Genomic DNA, 18,566 nt, shown 5'->3' with positions numbered 1-18,566 from the left:
AATGTCATGGTACAAAGTGATTGTATTCCTTAATAGGAATATCGAATATTTTCCTTGAAGTGTAGTATCTCCTACATTTGAGAACTAGACCATTCTTGGTGGTTATTCCAGCTGGATGGATCTTGTTTTCTTTTTGTTATGGGATGCAGTTCTGAATTATTCCTTTCTGTGACAGTTTATTTTTGTATATATTCCACTAAATGTTTCTTCAATACTGTACAGTCATGTTAACCACCTGAGTTATAATGGCTTTTCCAAAAAAACCTTCCATAATGCCCACCTACATAAAACTAGCACCATGCAGAAGGTTTGTTTCACAGTAGACGAGTTATGGGTTATTACTTTCCAGGAAGATGGCTTCAGTAGCAAAAACCATCCAGATAGAAGGGCTTTATGTTGTACGTGGTTCAAAAAGAGGTCTGAATGATGAAAATGATATGTAGTTTGCTAAAATTAACTGTTAAATGCTGCAAAGGTAAGTGGTTTTTCAAATGTGGCATGGAATGAATGGTTACAGCTAGAAACATCATAACTTTATTGACTGAAAACTTCTCTTGCAGTTATGAATTAAGTTCATAATTGTTTTAAGTGGACTCAATGGTGACATCAAACATATTCTGTAACTGGTCTATTCCTGAGACTGTTTAATGTTTTTTTTTTTGTTTCTACTTTGTAAATGCTTTTATTATAAATTGTTAGTAAGTAGTGAAGTGTAATAAAATAAAATGCATTTAATTATTTTCTACTTCTATCTGCACTGGAGCTACAGGTATTTTCCACACAAAAGTTTCCCTTTGTTCATCTGTGACACTGCCTACAAATGTAACATTTAACACCATGCAGAACATTCTTTTCAGTTTCTTTTGTTTAACCACGTGTATTAGGATATCCCATTCTAGTGAGCACCATGCCTTTGGATGCTATACTTTTAGATAGGAGCTGTGTATTTTAATTTTTATTTACACCAGACCTGCTACCATATTATTAGCATCAGATAGTAACTTTTGTTTTGCTGAAAGTTAAGTACTATTTCAAATAGTTATTCACATCTCTGAAGAACTCCGTACCTTTCCTTTTCACTTTCGGTGTGTTTTTACCTCATCAAGAATAAATCTTTGTTAAAACTAGTTAAAATAAGGTTTACTGTACATGAAAGGTATATTGCTTTTTTCTACTGATGGAGGGCTGAAGCCTAATGATGATTACAGTATAGTCTGGCACAGTCCACTTTAATACATACAGGAATGAACATTCTGTTTGAGGCTTATGGTAGGTATGTAGAATAATAACCCTTTGTTCTGTATGAAATAAATTTTCAAGTAAGGAGAAAGTTTAACTTCATACTAACTCTTTGAAAGGGTTTTAGAAAAAAAGAGAAAAGTTTGCAATATTTTTACTGACAATGTAAGCTCTAGCTTCAAAAACAATCAGTGCTGCTTTTGTATTAGACACATATTTACAATTTCTTTAACTGTTTGAAGAAGTTACTAAAACCATTATCTTCACTATTTATATGCAAAAATTTATATGCAAAACGGTTTCTCGACATCACTGATCATTATCTTCACTGATTAGTAACTTAAGAAATTATCCTCATTATGGTTATTTTTCATCACTGTTTGTTGAAAGATAATTCAATTTGGTCTGAAAACAATGAGAGAGTGTTTGAAACTAAATTTGCTGGAATGCAAAGCAGTCCAAACTTCATTGTAGCTACATTGTTGGATTTTCACTTTAAAGAAACAGTGAAACAGAATTTGATAGAGAGAGTATTGATGCTGCCAATTTGACATACAAATGTGGTTGAAAATAGATGTAATGGAAGTAAAATAGATGACTTCTCCTTACTGGAGCTACACCTGTCAAATATATCTTAAAAGTGACACATGAGTCATTCAAATATTACTACAGTGAAGCATCTGCAAGAACCTATTGTAATATGGTATTGGTCAAATAGGTGAAGAAAAAGTTGTTAAGTGTGAAATTAATTTTTTTATTTATCTCTAACACTTTTAAAACAATCTCATCCATTATTGTGATGGAAAATGGACAAAGACAACTTTCCAGTACTATCTCAGTTATAAAGATTCCTATCATTCTCAACCAGCTATGTTTATAGTGAATTTCTGATTTTTTTTAATCTGTCAGTATTTGTTTATCAGACACAAAAAAATCAAATACATAGGAGTTACTGCTTTGTTATATATTACTGCATCACAACCTCAAATTCTGTAATTTTAACTACTAAATAAACATGTCTGAGTGAGTAGTCTTAATGAAAAAAGTGAATAAAGCCACTGCTTTCCATGAAACAAAGTGTTTTTGAAATGATTTTTAAATATATAGCATAAGACTTGGGAGAGAGAGGATGAGACCATTTGCAGTAGGAGACAAACGATACATGTTAAATTGACAAATTAAGACAATATACATGTTTAAAAAAATGAATTTATATAATTTTTGTAAACAAATATTAGACCTAATATCAGGGCTTCAACAGTTTATGCTATTAGTCATAACTATGAAAGTACTCAATAATAGGAGTCAAAGGTTCAGTGAGAATCCTCAAAACAAACAAACTTATTATGATTTTAAGTTATATTTCTCTTTCTGAATCATTGTGTACTATCGTATCGTAATAATGTGCTTCATTACCTCATTTACTTACTTTTGCCTATCATGTCGTACGTAACACATATTTAATTAATTACTAGTAATGTAATCTTGAAGAGAAGATGCAACTTAAGAGTATAGAAAATACGTATATCTTATTGTAACGCACAAAAGGGAGGGCCCGGCATGGCCAGGTGGTTAAGTAGTTCGACTTGTAATTCGAGGGTCACAGGATCGTGTCCCTGTCACACCAAACATGCTCGCCATATCAGCTGTGGGGGTGTTATAATGTTACGGTCACTCCCACTATTTGTTGGTAAAAAAAGTAGCCCAAGAGTTGGCGGCGGGTGGTGATGACTAGCTGCCTTTTCTCTAGTCTTACACTGCAAAATTAGGGACGGCTAGGGCAGATAGCCCTCGTATAGCTTTGCATGAAATTCATCAAGAAACAAACAGTCAAAAAGGGAGCAGCATCATTAATAACCAATAAGATGGTTATGTACATCTACCAAGAATTTTTTAACATCTGCTTTTATCCTATGTTGCTAGTGAAACTTTTTCATGATGTTCAATGTAAAAACACTTTAACTTGAGCTGCTTCAAGCAGTCGTAGCATTGAGAGCTTATTGTTTTAGTGAACCATCAGTTTTGGCAAACGGTTAGCATTTTAATTATTGAGACAGAGTTAATTTCACTTATTTTATTTTCCTACTATTTTTTGCAGGTGTGAACTCTTTGTAATGCATGTATTTTAAGGTTTTAAATGTATATTAAAGTTTATGAGATTTTGTTTTATGTTTATGTAAAGAATTATTGTTTGATTAAAATGTATGGCATTTCCAATACTTTTGAAATGTGTGCAACTGGTTATACAGTAGTTGAAAATTAAATGAGTGTTTATTAACATTAATTAGCATGTTAGAATTTAATACAAATATGGGGTACATTCTCAGTGAATACCATTTATTGCAAGCTTGATTATTGTATACACCCCTTATTTACGTAAGTGAATGATTTAATTTTTACACAAAGGAATCTGAAGTAAGGCCACTTCTTTTATCTCATGCTGCTGTGCTATCCACTCATATGTGCTACTTACAAATGAAAGAAATCTTCATAGTTCCTTTTTCTCTGGTTTAGTTAAGAAGTAGACACTTAATTTTAACTGTAAATAATAACACAGTATAATAATAATTAAATTGCACAGTATGAGGCTAGTAAAAGAAATTAGCACAGTAGGCAGTCGGGCTTGAACTGTCAGTAATAGCCCTTTAAATAACATAGTAAGAGGCTAGCAAATGAAATTCTAACATTTTTCTTTTCAAATGATATCATGTACTTATTTACATTCTCCCTGAGGATGAGAGTGTGATGTAAAATATTAAAAAATAATTGTTTTAGACGCATGATCACTTTTATTATGTGTTTTATTAAGAAAACAAGATATTGAAGATAAAGGCTTATGACATTGTTCTCTGAGTATGGTATTAAGTTTGTAAAATAACTGTTAGTCAAGACTTCTTCCTGTATTTATAAATGTTTTAATTTTTATGTATTGTCTTGTTTCTTTTCATGAGACGTTTTTATAGTAAGCAGTATTTAATACAGCATTCTGAACACCTGTTTCCTCCATCTTGGGTGAATTTACAACTTGGTTGATAGTTTTGTGAGACTTCTTAACAGTATTCAATACAGCATTATGAAATTTGTTTTTTGTATCTCTGTTTGTATTCACTACTTGGTTGATCCTTTCATGAAATTTCATGGTCAGCATTATGAACTTTGTGTTCTGTAGTTGTGTATTTATAACTATGGTGGTACTACTTAATAGAGATATTCAGTGTAGCATTTTGAACTGTTACTTATAGCTGTGACTGTATATAGAGCTTGTTTGACATATTAGAATTGAAACAACTGTTATTCTATTTCAATAATTACTTTTCAAACATAGCATCAACTGTTATTTAGTCTTTCAGTGTACTCTTTATGCCCTGAATTTAAAATAAGCCCATTTTTTAATTAACTGTTGTGCCACATAATATTAATTCAGTTATTTTATATTGATTTGGAAATGTGTTGAACTTTACTTACCCTTTAACAGTATATGTTCACTTTTGTTCATAAATAATGTATTGTTGTAACAAAAAAAAAGTAATTTAGGTTACTCTTAAATGTAGCCTAATTCACTGCAGTTTCTGTTGGTATCAACTGTGTTTATTTTATCATTTAGGCATGTTTCATTTTGACTTCATAGTGAGCTGTTTAGAAATATCTGACTCCATTAAAAGTGACCAACAACAAATATTTAATAAACATTTAAAAAAAAATTCAAGCTCACTGCTGAGAAGCTTAAAAACAGATTGACTGAAATTCTAAAAGAGACAGCTATGAAACTTTTATTTAACAATTGAAATTTACTTTTCTTTAAATATAGAGAGCTCAGCAAGCTAAATGATGGTAAAGAGAACATGACGTCAACATTTATTTTAGTGAAGCGGTAAGTTATTAATTTCTGTGCAGTCACAAATGGGTGTAAGAGTTTCATGTGAGAAAACGTAATGCATATGAACGTGAATAGTATTCTAATGCTTGGGTAATTGTGGAGGTGATGAATTTGGTTGAATCAATTCAGCTGTCATAAGTAAGTTATATGTAGCAGGTTTGCTTTGTGTGCCATCTGTCTGAATATCACATTAACCCTGTGATAGGTCAAAGTATGCATGTCATGACTTTTTTACAAAGTTATATTCAAAGTTTAATTAAACATCTTTGTTATCAATGTATTTCAGTAAGCTTAGCATCAAAGTGTAGTTTGTGATTCAAAGTTCATATTATCTAACTTTTTTAATTTCTTGATTTCAGAAAGAAATATTTAATTACATTTTCACTCTTCAGTTGTCTGTATTACATGGCTTGTCTGAACTCCAAATTGCTCAGGATATAAATTTAGAACCTCCAATCTTTTCTGTTTTGTGAAAAAATAATTTCACACTCATATGAAATATAGTCTTTTAGAAAAGAATTAACTATTTGGGGCATTACTATTGCATTATTTATAACCAATGTAAAAAACAGTTTTTTTTGTTAAAAGATTTCTTATACAGTTATTTTATTTTGCTGCCTGATATTTAACTCTGGTTTTGTTGTTTGTGATCATTCGAAGCAGATAACAGAATTTTTAAAGCTTTTTATAGGTTATGTAGAAAGTCAATTAAATTACTTTAGTTTTGAGATACACTTTTCTGTTGCCTGATAATATTTTGTTCTCAAATACATATTTGAAAGGAACATTAATGAAGATGTGGAGAACTAAAATACTAAGGACAAATTTGTGTTAACAAAGTACTCAAGTGCAAATTATAAAAAAAAATGCTACAACTGTAATACAAGTTCAAATTTTTTTGCACAAACATCTTTTATTTATTGTTATTTTCGATGATAAAAAGCAAATAAAAAAAAATCTTATCAGACCAGCTTGATATAATATTTCATGTGATTTTAACCTGACTGTTTGTATACACTGAGTTTCCTCTGTGGTTAAATGGAAGTTATGTACTTAGCAAGAAAGCGAGGCTCTTAAGATAAGTAATTGTCTTTTACAAGCTGCATTCATTCAAAAAAATAAAGGTGTCAATTTTATTTAATTTTACTTTAAATTGATTTTCTGTACTTAGTGGTAGGGCAAAGAAAATACATTAAATACAAAGTTTTACAAAAAAACAACAAAGAAACACAACATTTTAATATTCATCAAAGAGTGGTGTTAACATCCATGCCCAAGACCTACACTAAAGGGGTTGAGACTAAGACATAGTAATAAACTACTCAATGAAAAATGAGGTAAGTAGAATAAAAATCTCATGCATCAACCTATTAACATCTTAACCACAAATCGTTTACATGTTAACTCCACAATCTTTGTGTTAACATTTCCTCCTATGAACAAAATAAAGGTCATCATAACAACATTGGAGTTAGTAAATTCTGTATAATCTTTGAATCCAAACAGGGTCATATCATATCTAATAGACATGTTGAATATCAAAGATAATAATTAACATTTAATGTAAATTCCTTCACCAAATGTGTAATGCATTGTATAGTAACAGTAAGTTTTGAATGGAATTTGTTATAACTATGGATTAGTATTCAGATAATGTAGTGGTTGATGAATTAACAAAAATAAGAGAGACGCTATAAAAATCACTGCAAAAATGTAGTACCAAGGGGGTTTTACAAGTAAAATATCTTTGATGCTACACAGTGTATGTTGAGCACTTAATAATCCTTGGTAGATAACTGGTCTAATACTGTTAAAATTTAAAACTTAAAATTTAGTTGGTTTCATTTTCAAAACCTGTAAAATATTGAGATTTAGACCTGGGGATTCAAGACCAAGAACTCCTGAAAGGTGGTTTTGAGACCTACAACACAGTTTAAAAGGTCTTGGAGATTATGCAAATGAAATATGAAAACTTTAAAATGAAAAGTATTATTTTTAATCTTTGTATGAAAATCACTTATCACAAACATACTCAGTAGAGACTTTATAAATTTACACAAATTTTTTGTGAGAATACTCTTATTAAAAACCTGATTTTTTTGTGTACAGCAGACTTGTAATGTTTACTAAAAGTTTGGCAAATTTTGTGAAACTACTATGTACATTCAGTTATCATCCATTGGATACATACTTTAAAACAGTGTAAAGTCTGTTTTATTAGATATTTATTGTAATGTATGATCTGATATGTTTACATATCTTGATTATTTTAAGAATCTAAACATTATAAATGTAATATCGGTATAGAATGTGTTTAAATTATTTTAATTATAAATTTAACATGGTTATTAAAACTAGTTATCATAATGTGTTTTGTACTCAAGCTTATTGCTTCTTCACAACAAATTCTTTAAAGCATGTTTACCATCTTCCCTGGATTTGAGTGTCAGTTTGCATGTTTTCCATAGGATTTAGTGGGTTTGCTACAGTGTTCTCATTTTTATTATTAGTTAGTTTACATTTTTCCTTTTAAAAATGTTTCTTTGGTATAAGACTATTCAAGAAATATTTTTTATCAAAATGTTATTTACAATGAATCTTACACATTATATTAGAGTTATGTGTGTTCAAGGAAAATATCCTGTCAAGCTTCTTCAAGAATGGGACAAGTTTGCAAAGAATAAAACTACTCTCAATGATCGTCCAGGTAGTGTAAATAAGTGTTATTGTTTAGGTTTTAAAGCATTTGAAATATTGAGTTATTCTGTTTTACTGTGATATATATCTTAATAATACAGTGTGTTATTCAAGTCTGATTTACCAATAATATATAGTTGACAATTTGGTAGTTTCTGTAGACTTTTTGTGAAATTCTTTAATAAGGACAACTGATAGGCCTCCTATAACTTGAGCCTCACTTTGTATTTTATTAAAAAGTACATTTCAAAGCTGCTTTTTGCTCAGAATATCTGTTGTTTTTTAAGTTTAAATTTGTAAAAAAAATCTATATTTGTTTTTCCCACAAATTATATTAACTGATCTGAAAGTGAAGAAATGCCATTACTAAGCAGAGTTGATCAAAACTTTAAAGTACCAATATAGGATTTAGCAATATTGTGCTGATTTAAGGTGGATACGTACCATCTCACTGTGTACTACAGAACCAGATGTCTTCGATTTAGATCTTACTAGTGTGTCTTGTTAAATTTGTAAGAATTCTCATGTAATTAATTATGATTTGCATGTTGTATATCAGTGATCTAGTTGTTTTAGTGATATTTTCAGCAAGTACGTTAAATGGTTATAGCAGGTGTGTTGAATATAAAGGTTCAAGGACTTGGATCCTTACACTAACATATTAATAAAATCTGATGAAGAGAAGCAAAATCATGTGAGAAACAAAAAATTGAATATTTTGTTAGGAAATACAAACTTGTGATTTGGGATAAGCAGAAGTGCACTTGACACCTGAAATGTATTTGAGATCATTAAATAAATTATTGTTAAATCTGCATGAATGTAATATCTTGTGTGTTAAAACAACTATCGCTTTTTTGTAATTTTTGTATAAGAATTTCTTCAGTGATTTCATCTCTTCTGATGTAAATTAATTTGCCATTTTTTGAAAGGATCTATAATATCTCTGATGTAGTTTAATGGGTTCTTGTAATATTCACTTAGTCAGCATGAAATATTTAAGTGGTGAAATTTTGTTTTATCCAGATATATTTGACAAAAATCAGCTGTATATTGTATTTGAGTTCTCTGATGGAGGTTGTGATCTAGAGTCTTTTCATGTAAGTATATTATTTACTGGAAACTTTGATACCATCAAAGATGAACACTTATAGGTTATATTGTTCTGTGCAGTGTAGTATAAGTAATGACTGTTTTTTTGTACTCCAAGTGAACTACAGTTTCTTTATTAAGATAAAACTGAGCCCCATCTTTCTTGTTTTATTCATGTTCATTTTACTCGAAGTTTAAAAGTAATAATGTTTCTTAAAAGTCCATTATAATAAGGATGAACAGTTCTGGACAGCTTCATGTTGAAATTGTTATATATGATTTTATCTCGCTGTTGTAGCAATTCTGAGTGTTTATTTGTATTTTCTTATACACTGTGTATATATGTGTGTGTGTGAATATATAAAAATATGCTAAAAACATGTATATATATTGTCAGTTTTGGTATTTCCTTCCCACATCAAATATTTATTTTTATTTGAAGTGTTATAAAACAGGACAAATGAAACTTTGATTGTTATGACTTGGATCAATATGTAGCTCACCATTTTCATTCTTTGAATATACCCAATTTATTGTAATTTTCTTTATTTTCTTAGATGTCATAAAACATTATTTCTTTAAGTAGCTTTAAAACGATAAGAAATAGATTTGTGGATATTTATTGTTTGTGAAAGATAATAGAAAATACTTTTAGATTTATGTTTGTGAAAAAGGTGGAAATTGAACAAATTGAGAATAGCTTATCCATGTTGAGATTGTAATGCATGAATATGTCATATAATAAAGTATGATCAGAAAAACTATACCTTACACCAGAAAGGCATTGTTCTTGGTGCAAAAACGTTATTGACAAGTTAGTTAAAAAGTTTATTAAGACTGATGAATGTTTTCCACATACCTGTAAGTAATTAATCAAATTTTATATTAATCCTCTTTGCACAGATACATCATGAGGTTTTTAGTGACATTAAAAATTTGGTTTTGTTTATTTGAATTTTGCACAAAGCTACACGAGGGCTACCTGCACAAGCCGTCCCTAATTTAGCAGTATAAGACTAGAGGGAAAGCAGCAGGTCATCACCAGCCACCACCAACTTTTGGGCTACTCTTTTACCAACAAATAGTGGGATTGACCGTCACATTATAACCCCCCCCATGGCTGAAAGAGTGAGCATGTTTGATGCGATGGGGATTTGAATCTACGATTTTCAGATTACAAGTTGATTGCCTTAACCACCTTGTCATGCCAGGGCCTCATTCCAAATTTAAACTTCTTTTTGTCTGTGTTGTACCAATTAGAATGGCATGAAAATATAGCTAGTAATTTATACGTTAATAGTATATAAGTTTTAAGTTCTTAATTTTATAAGGCAATATTTTAAAACATCTTAAATTTCCCCTAATGCGAGAAATGTGACATTTTTTCACTTTTTCTCTAGGCATACCATCTCTAATTTATTTACTACCCTTCTAATAAGTATGAAATTTAATGTGAATTACTCAGTGTAATACAATCATTGCTCATAAAATCATAATTTTTATAGTTTTCAATCTTATTTTGAAATTGCACTCCACTTATCACATTCTCTCTTTCAAGATTTGTAATATTATTTATAACCAATAGAAAGTCATGGCTTTTATCTGTTAAATGATGTATTATATTAAGTTATTTTCTTTACAGAGAATTTTCAATTTTTCTTTCAACACAAGCTTTGTTTCCAATGGTAACATAACTTTCTTGGATGAATTTGTAATGGTTTTTGTTGCCTAGTTAGAAAGCAAGAAAAATTATCTGCTTTTTGCAAGTTTCTATTTTATGTCCTCTGGTGCATTGTTTTATTAAATAAAAATTATTTAGTGTCCTACTACCATAAGTATATAAAAAAGTAGGGTTAAGAGTCATTGATAGTTGACAGAAAAAAAACAACAGCAAAGTACTGTATTTCTTGTTTTTCATGTTTATTATTTATTTATCATTTTAAAAGTGACTAAATTGTAAAAATAGGAATTTCTTTATGTTAGTTAAGGTTATATTAGGTAAAATAAATAACAATAATATAAATCTTTTGTGAGTCATTCATGTGAGCAACTTAGTGTAGCTTGTGGGTAATGTAACTCAACAGCATTACATGAGCTGCATGTTAACAGCTTATGATGGCATGAAAAGTAGTTAGACACATTTCAGAGGACAATAAAATTTAAGTATAAATAGATGTATACTGTTACAAGTTTAAAGCTACTAAGAATAAACAAATGTGATTTCATGTTACAACCTGGAGTCATTTTAGAAAGAAAAAAAAAGGTAATTTAGATTTATTTTGATTTTTTTGTTGTGATTATGAGGTTGGTAAAATTGACCTACCTTGTACAAAGTTATGGTATAGAAAGTAACAGCAAAATATAGTTTTACTGAGAAGTTACTTTAATTTAGGAGGTTTTTGACATTATGCAAATAAAATGTGAAATATGTGTTTTTAAACTTAATATTAGAATCATTTTATATTTCTTTTAGGCAAAAGAAGAATTTATATTCACTGATAAATCTTTATTTAAAATTCTTCACTGATAAATCTGATTTGTTTTGCATGTGAAAGACTTGTAATGATCACTAAAAGTCTGCCAAATTTTGTGAAGATACACGTACTTTATTAAAACTATAAGATTTGAAAGGAGTACATAGTAGTTGTGTGGTTGATCAATTCATCTGAGCCTGTGTAGAGAAAGTTAAAGTGTTTTGACTCACTGGTCTTTGTTTCTGTTTATGAAATCAAGGCCACACTGATTGTATAATTAATATAAGATACAGTTACTATAACTTTCTCCAGTTTAAATGCCCCATTCAGCATTCTTTTCTGGTGAGAGAAACTTTCCCATACATATTCAGTTCACAATACTTGCAATCATGTGGATTAGTTAAGTACAATCCCTTACATATCATGAAGGTTGTCATATTTCCTTGTTTTCAGATAACTACCAAATCTGCTGACTTAGCTGTCATTTGCTTCTCAATGTTGGTGGTAAACAAAACAGATTCATTCTTTGAATATGTATTTCAAAGATAATAATACTCCAGTGAGAAGTTCAACTGTTTTAATATCTATCACTCGGACAACAACATCATACATAATTCAATCCTTAATCACCCTGTCTAAGGTAGGCAGGTCTCCTTCAGGAATTGTTATAGCTTGCAGACAAATGTTTTTTAACTGAAATTTGTAAGAAAAAACACAGTGAGGTTCAAGTGTATTTCTGGTACTACTAAAAGCATCAAAAAATGATTTTGAATTTGTCCCTAATAAAGGAAGGTCTACCTTTTAAAACTACTTGAATTATAGGGTTTTGTATTTTTGTCTTAAATTTCTGTGTTGAACTCATGCATTTTCCTACATCATGAATGAATCTATTTTGATATCTGTACTAAGTCTGTTTTGGTGTACATGTTCAGCTTTATAGAAAAGCTTCAAGGTACAAGTGAAACAGTGCTATGCTATTTCTCTCGAAGTAAATGCTAGACGTTGGTAATATCATATCCATCATAGCTTTAGATATTTTGTTATCCATTGTATGTGTTTTTTATAGAAGTAGTACTAGTGCATTAGTTATAAAATTCATAATTGACCCATTTCATAGATTACTTCAATCATCACCTTGATGATCGAGCATGTCTGCTTCTGCCATTGTAATTAACTCCTTAATCCTGTGCTCAGTACAGTTGATGAGGTGAAAAGTTATAGAGTTAGGTACTTATGCACTAAAATATAACTAATCACTATGCACTTTAGGTATATTAAGTTAGATTTTGATGCTCACTTAGATATTCTGAGACAGTGTATGACCCTGAGAAACTAGTAACATGTCAATATCTTCCTTGTACGTTGGGACAAACAGAAGTAATCAATTTTTTTTCACTAACATACTAGAACAGATGGGTCTACTTGAAGATTTTCATTATTAAAATACAGTTTTTAACCCTATGAGGGTATTTTATGCAATTGATCATGAGGAATAACCAACATTCCAGCATTGAAAATTGGCACTTTCCTGCAATGCGTACAGCTGAAATTATCATATTTTTTATCTAGTTTCTTCACTGTTAAGAAATAATACTAGTTTTACTGTCATCCATTTATACTGAATAATTTATGTTTCTCATTGACTTGAGTAACTGAGTCACACAAACTGCAGTACTGACTTGCATCTTTTACATTTATTAACCCAACAGCACAAAGATTTTTGAAAACAGCAAGATAATTTGTGTAAGACTAGCTCTGATCATAGAAGTGAGGTAGAGTGCTATGTCACCTATACTTAACAGACTGAATTACAATGTCTTCTACTGGGTACATTAAAAACTGTTTCTAAAAATATTTCAGTTTACTTTTAAAAAGGGAAAACATAACAATGACACATATGGGTACAATCTGTGATATTAGCAGTTTACAATACTATTCATGACTAATAAATTTATTACTGTCAGTTAAGTGATTTGTGATTTTTGTATTTAGTTTAATTTATGATGACTGGTTATGTATTTAAGAAATCCGGTTCTTTGCTGTGTTCTGATTGTTGGAGAAGTGCCTATTGAGTGTCACTAATAAAGTCATTTTGACTTGTAGGTACTGACTGGTGTGTATGTTGCTATACAAGACATGATACAGAGTTACATGGAGCAACATGTTTGACAAGGGATTGATCAGTTCATCTGGTTTAGATATATATTGTTTAATATCTAATTAACCTACTTGTTTAACAAAATCAGAGAGCCAGTTGTGAAGGCTCTGGATAGCTGTCTAGTTTTGCTCTTTAGGAGTATGAAATAATGTGTCAATAAAAATGACTAAAAATGTTTACCTAAGGAAATGAAAACTACATATCTTTTGTACTTACACCAGCAGTTCTTTAAAGAGTGAGTTATTTGAGAAGTTATCTATTTGTAAGAGATGTTCTCAGCACAGAAAGCTAAGCTTACACCAACAGGTTTTTATTTTATCAGTTCACCAGTGGTGAAGAAGCGATGAGTGTCTTGAAACAAGTGGCTTGTGCTCTGGCAGTTGCAGAAGAAGCTCTTCAGTATGAACATCGAGATCTTCACTGGGGTAATATTTTGGTTGCACGAAGCAAGAAAGAAAATGTTGAATTTACCTTCAAAGGAAAGAATCTTACTTTCCCAGCTTGTGGAGTGTTTGTCTCTATTATTGACTTCACACTTTCTAGGTTCACTAAAGGTAATCTGTCTTAAGAGGAAATGTAAATTACATCTTTGTGTTTAAAGAATATGCACTGATATAGAAAGATGATCATAAAAGGTTTAATAATTTTCTAACTGGCATATGAGTTTATTTCTTTAGTTGTCAAATACATTTTATTATTTTTCTATCAACTGGGGACAAAACATTAGCACTAGCAGCTTGATTTGAGACTGCCTTGTCTGGTTTGTTGTTTGCACTAAGCATGCTTCATTTTTATTGATGAACAGCTGACCATCTGCAAAATGGGTTTGAAAATCACAGTTACACAAATATATCAAAAATGCACAAACTCCTTAAAGTGCATTTGCAGGTTATACAATTATATCTGAATGTAGTATTTCAGCCTGTACAATTGTTTTTGACATTAATACTTACATGTTTAAATGATTTTAAAACAAATAATTTTGGTTAGTTATAGAGCATTTTAGAACTTTGTAGTTTATAGATATAAATAGTTCATTATGTATCTTTGTCTTTAACAATGAACAAACAAAGGCATAAGACTCCAACATCATCATTAGTGTGGAAAACAGTCACCTGCAGTTAATATGATTTTTATCAATAATTGTTGGTTTATTGGAGTAACACATCTGGAAGAGTGTACAGAGTAATTTTGCAAGCTGATAAGAAAATAAATTTCTCATTGTCACTAAATGTTCAACAGTTCACAAGAATTATGAAGAACAATTGTTCGAAATGTGGCCAGATAAAATATTTCTGTTTTGGTGTTGTATTTTTATAACAATTTTATTTTATGAGATTTGGAGGTATTGAGTATTTTTGATGCATGTGCTTGGTTTTCAGGTGTTAGATAATAGTAGGTGATGCATAATTTTAAAAAATCTACATTTTCAAATGTTACGTCTATTTTTTCATGTATTGATTAAAATAGCTATTTTCTCATATTACTGTGTAAGTGATGAAATTTAACATGAACAAAGTAAAAGGACTGTATAAAAATACTTGCAGTTTTATGGTTTTTATCACAATTTTTAGACCTATTTGTTCCTAATGTTTGTGTATTATAGCATAATCTTAGTTTTTTGTCCTGGAAATTATATGTGTGGTTATGAAAAGAACTTGAAACTCTTGATTTCACTTTAAGAAATAGCATACAAAACCTAAGTTTAAAAATGCTTTATATAAGTTAAATATTGTGATATGGTAAGACATGTTTATTTAAATGGAAGTGAGAGGTTGTTTAATAATTTCTGAAAAGAAAAATTCTAACCAACGTTTGAGCATAACCTACCATGATATTTTCATTTTCCTTTATTACATTCTTTATGTAAAATATAAAAACTAATAAAGCACAACAAAAACATAATAACTCTGTAATGCATATTTCTCTTGCTTAAACAAGTTTTAATGTTCTTTACAGGTACAGGAATTGAGTATTTTATATTAAGATTATTTTGGAGTCTCACCCCATTGCTAAAGTCCATGCTATCATTTCCAGTCATGCTTTGTTTGCTGGCATTATATCTTAAGAGTGCTCTGCAGCATAATTTACATTGTAAAAGGGGTTGTCTTAAGGCTGTAGTACACAAAGCACACCTCTCCTCCTTGTATTATTTCCATAATCTATCTAAAGTATGAAGATGATGGTTACCAGTGGCTGTTTTAACACTGCAGTTTCACAGAAATTTAGTAAATGTGTCGACTTTTCCTTTATAACTTGTATTGAACAGTATGAATATGCATTTCACTTTTCAGCAACTGTTTGAGGTATATGATGATTGAATATGAATGGAAACCTTATATTTGTCACCTCTACCACCAAAGGTTATGTTTACATCCCTATGTGTGTGTGCTTGTGTGCAAGATTTCTCATAAACAACTAAATTGATTTGGATGACAGTTGGTATACATTTGGACTATGACCAAACATAAAAGTTGTTAGTTTTTGGAAGGTCACAGAAATTCAAAACATCAATATTGGGAATCAATATTTCACATTATTTTTGTTCTGTAACTTAACCATAAAAAGATTGGATTTTGATGAAACTTTGTGTATAATATTATTTCAAATTGTTCTGCCATAAATGGACCATGCCCATTAATAATGATGAACATAAGACAGGTTTTCTTATTTTTTCAAGTCTGAATGTAATCAATGCTACTTGGCAGAGGTATGCACTGTACTGAGTGCCCCTCTAGTTGTTATTGTTTTCAGGTAAAGATCCTTCATTAGGTTACAAACTATTACCTGGGTCCACATGGAAGGGTTGTGACATTGACCTATTTATTTGTGGATTTTCACCTGTAAAAAGATTCCATACTACTTACTATGGCTGCGGCATAACTTGTAGTCTTTTTCACGGTGGTTATTGTTCCCCTAGTTTAATCATTTTTCATTGTTTTTTCAATATCATTGAGCACAAGGAATATCTCTATTGTATAAATTCAAGACACTTGATGTGAGCACAAATTTATTATCTGATTGTATTAATATTTTGTATCAGGAAAGGTTGTTTTGTACTCTTCCCAAAGTTGTCAATTTTTGGTAGCATTAAGTTACTTTTTAAATGGCAAACAGTATAAAATTTAATTTTGCCAAATGCCATTATACTGTGACTTTATATTGATTGTGGTCATTATGTGAATTTCTGATTTATATTCAAGGTTATTTTAATACAATGTGCTCAACTATATATGTAGGTTAACCCCATATCTTGACTAGACAAATCCAAATGTGTTAAATTCTTAGTTTCTTAATATAGGTTAATCTTTACAATTATCTAATAATTTAATTAGTTTAAGTAGAATGTCTTGGTGATTAAAAAGATGAGTGTTAAGACCTTTGTTAAGTAATGTATGGGTAATCTTTAAGTTAGAAGAGGTGAGTGTAGAATGTGTTTTTAAAGAATGTTTTGATTATTAAACTTCTTTACCTGAATAACTTATACCACATATTTAGAACTGTTTGTTATAGGAACAATGCTCTAGATTGGTTTTATACATAAGGACTATTAATTCAAGAAATAAACATACATAATGAAAACTTGAATATTTTTTGGTTTTAGTGTTTTTGTCATCTAGCACCTGGCATTTTGGCACTATTATATTGTGTTTACTGTACATCTTTTCTTGTTATTTCTGTATGAATATTCAGTAAAAACCATTAGAGATAATTACAACATAAATTCAATACATTAAGCACTTTGTTGTAGCTGATTGATAAAAATGAGACTAGTATAATTTTCAGTTTAGCAGTAACCCCTAATTACAAATAATTAATGTATAACTCAGTTATCAGTTTACAGTAAGAACAGTCTTTGTGTTTTGTATTTGTTTTGTTACAATACATGTTTTTTTTAATTTCAAATTGTCAAATATGTACATATATGTGAATGATATATGTAAGTATCTGGTATCTACAGTTTATTTCTAATGCCTTTTTATATAAACAAAATTCATATTTGCACATCCTATCTTAGGATTATGATATCTTTTTTTCTCTATCACACCTAGCTAAATCTATCTGCTTTGGCACTACCACCACTGTGCCTACTCCGTACATGGACTATGGTCTTGTATTCAAGGCTCGGCTCCATGCCAGCTGGCAGTCCACTTGGAGTGAACAACGCGACAACAAGCTTTTTCAAATAAAACCCTATATTGGGCTTTGGCCATCTAGCTTCCGTAAGGTTCGGAAGGAGGAAGTTGTTCTAACTAGACTATTCATTGGTCACAGTTTTTTAACTCATCGTTTTCTATCTGGAACTGATGCACCAGTGTGTAGTTTGTGTAACACTCCAATCACTATCAGCCACATTTTACTTTCTTGCCATCATTACGATTCTCAACGACGGCAATATTTTAAACATGTTTTGTCTCAGGGTTTATCTGTAACATTGGACAGTGTTATTGGTGATGGTGACACTGTCCACCTTAATAAAGTTTTTAGTTTTTTAATGGCCACTAATCTTTTTAATCTCATTTAAGTGTTGGATATTTATTCATTACACCTTTTAAATTGTGGTTCCCTTTTCACAGTTTCATTCTCGCTAGTTCAATTTGACATTGAACAAAGGCCAGAACATTAAATAACTCGACACCAGGACTGGAAAGGCCAACTTCAGGTTACTAACACTGCTGTTTGAACTAACCGTTTGAACTACCCGTTAGTCGTTCTGGCGAGTTGTTATTCCAATTTTGCTGCATGTCTTTTAAACTTTTATTACTTTACCCTTTGGTACTGGCCATAATGACACATAACCCAGAACCAGGACTGGAAAGACCAACTTCAGGTGACTGACGGTGGTCCTGTACTTGCCTGTTAGTCTTCCTGGCGGGTTATGATCGTTACCATTCTGCTACAGAAGTTCTTTACAACTTTATAGATTGATTGTCAACATCGGTTTTATGCAGTTTTCTGTTTTTAATTGCTGTTTTGTTTTTACCTTCGTTTACTTTTACAAATTTTACTACATTTACTTTACTTTTAC

The 18,566-nt window shown here is 30.4% G+C and overlaps 1 protein-coding gene across 4 annotated transcripts in view; it reads left to right on the top strand.

Annotated features, from left to right (window-relative positions):
- The window catches only part of LOC143229129 (uncharacterized), a 59,187-nt gene that overhangs the window by 32,672 nt on the left and 7,949 nt on the right, over positions 1 to 18,566 (top strand). For 3 of the 4 annotated variants that reach the window (XM_076461000.1, XM_076460998.1, XM_076460999.1), the window contains 4 exons: positions 5,048 to 5,110; positions 7,732 to 7,823; positions 8,840 to 8,913; positions 13,860 to 14,091. In XM_076461000.1, the coding sequence (XP_076317115.1) occupies positions 5,048 to 5,110; positions 7,732 to 7,823; positions 8,840 to 8,913; positions 13,860 to 14,091 (461 nt within the window). The remainder of the gene's footprint in view (positions 1 to 5,047; positions 5,111 to 7,731; positions 7,824 to 8,839; positions 8,914 to 13,859; positions 14,092 to 18,566) is intronic. The other variant, XR_013015677.1, reaches the window with a different exon arrangement.

This window comes from Tachypleus tridentatus, chromosome 10 (assembly GCF_004210375.1).
Source record: "Tachypleus tridentatus isolate NWPU-2018 chromosome 10, ASM421037v1, whole genome shotgun sequence".
Taxonomy (NCBI): domain Eukaryota; kingdom Metazoa; phylum Arthropoda; class Merostomata; order Xiphosura; family Limulidae; genus Tachypleus; species Tachypleus tridentatus.
The sequence above is the reverse complement of the archived record's forward strand: the minus strand, read 5'-3'. Positions and strand labels throughout refer to the sequence as shown.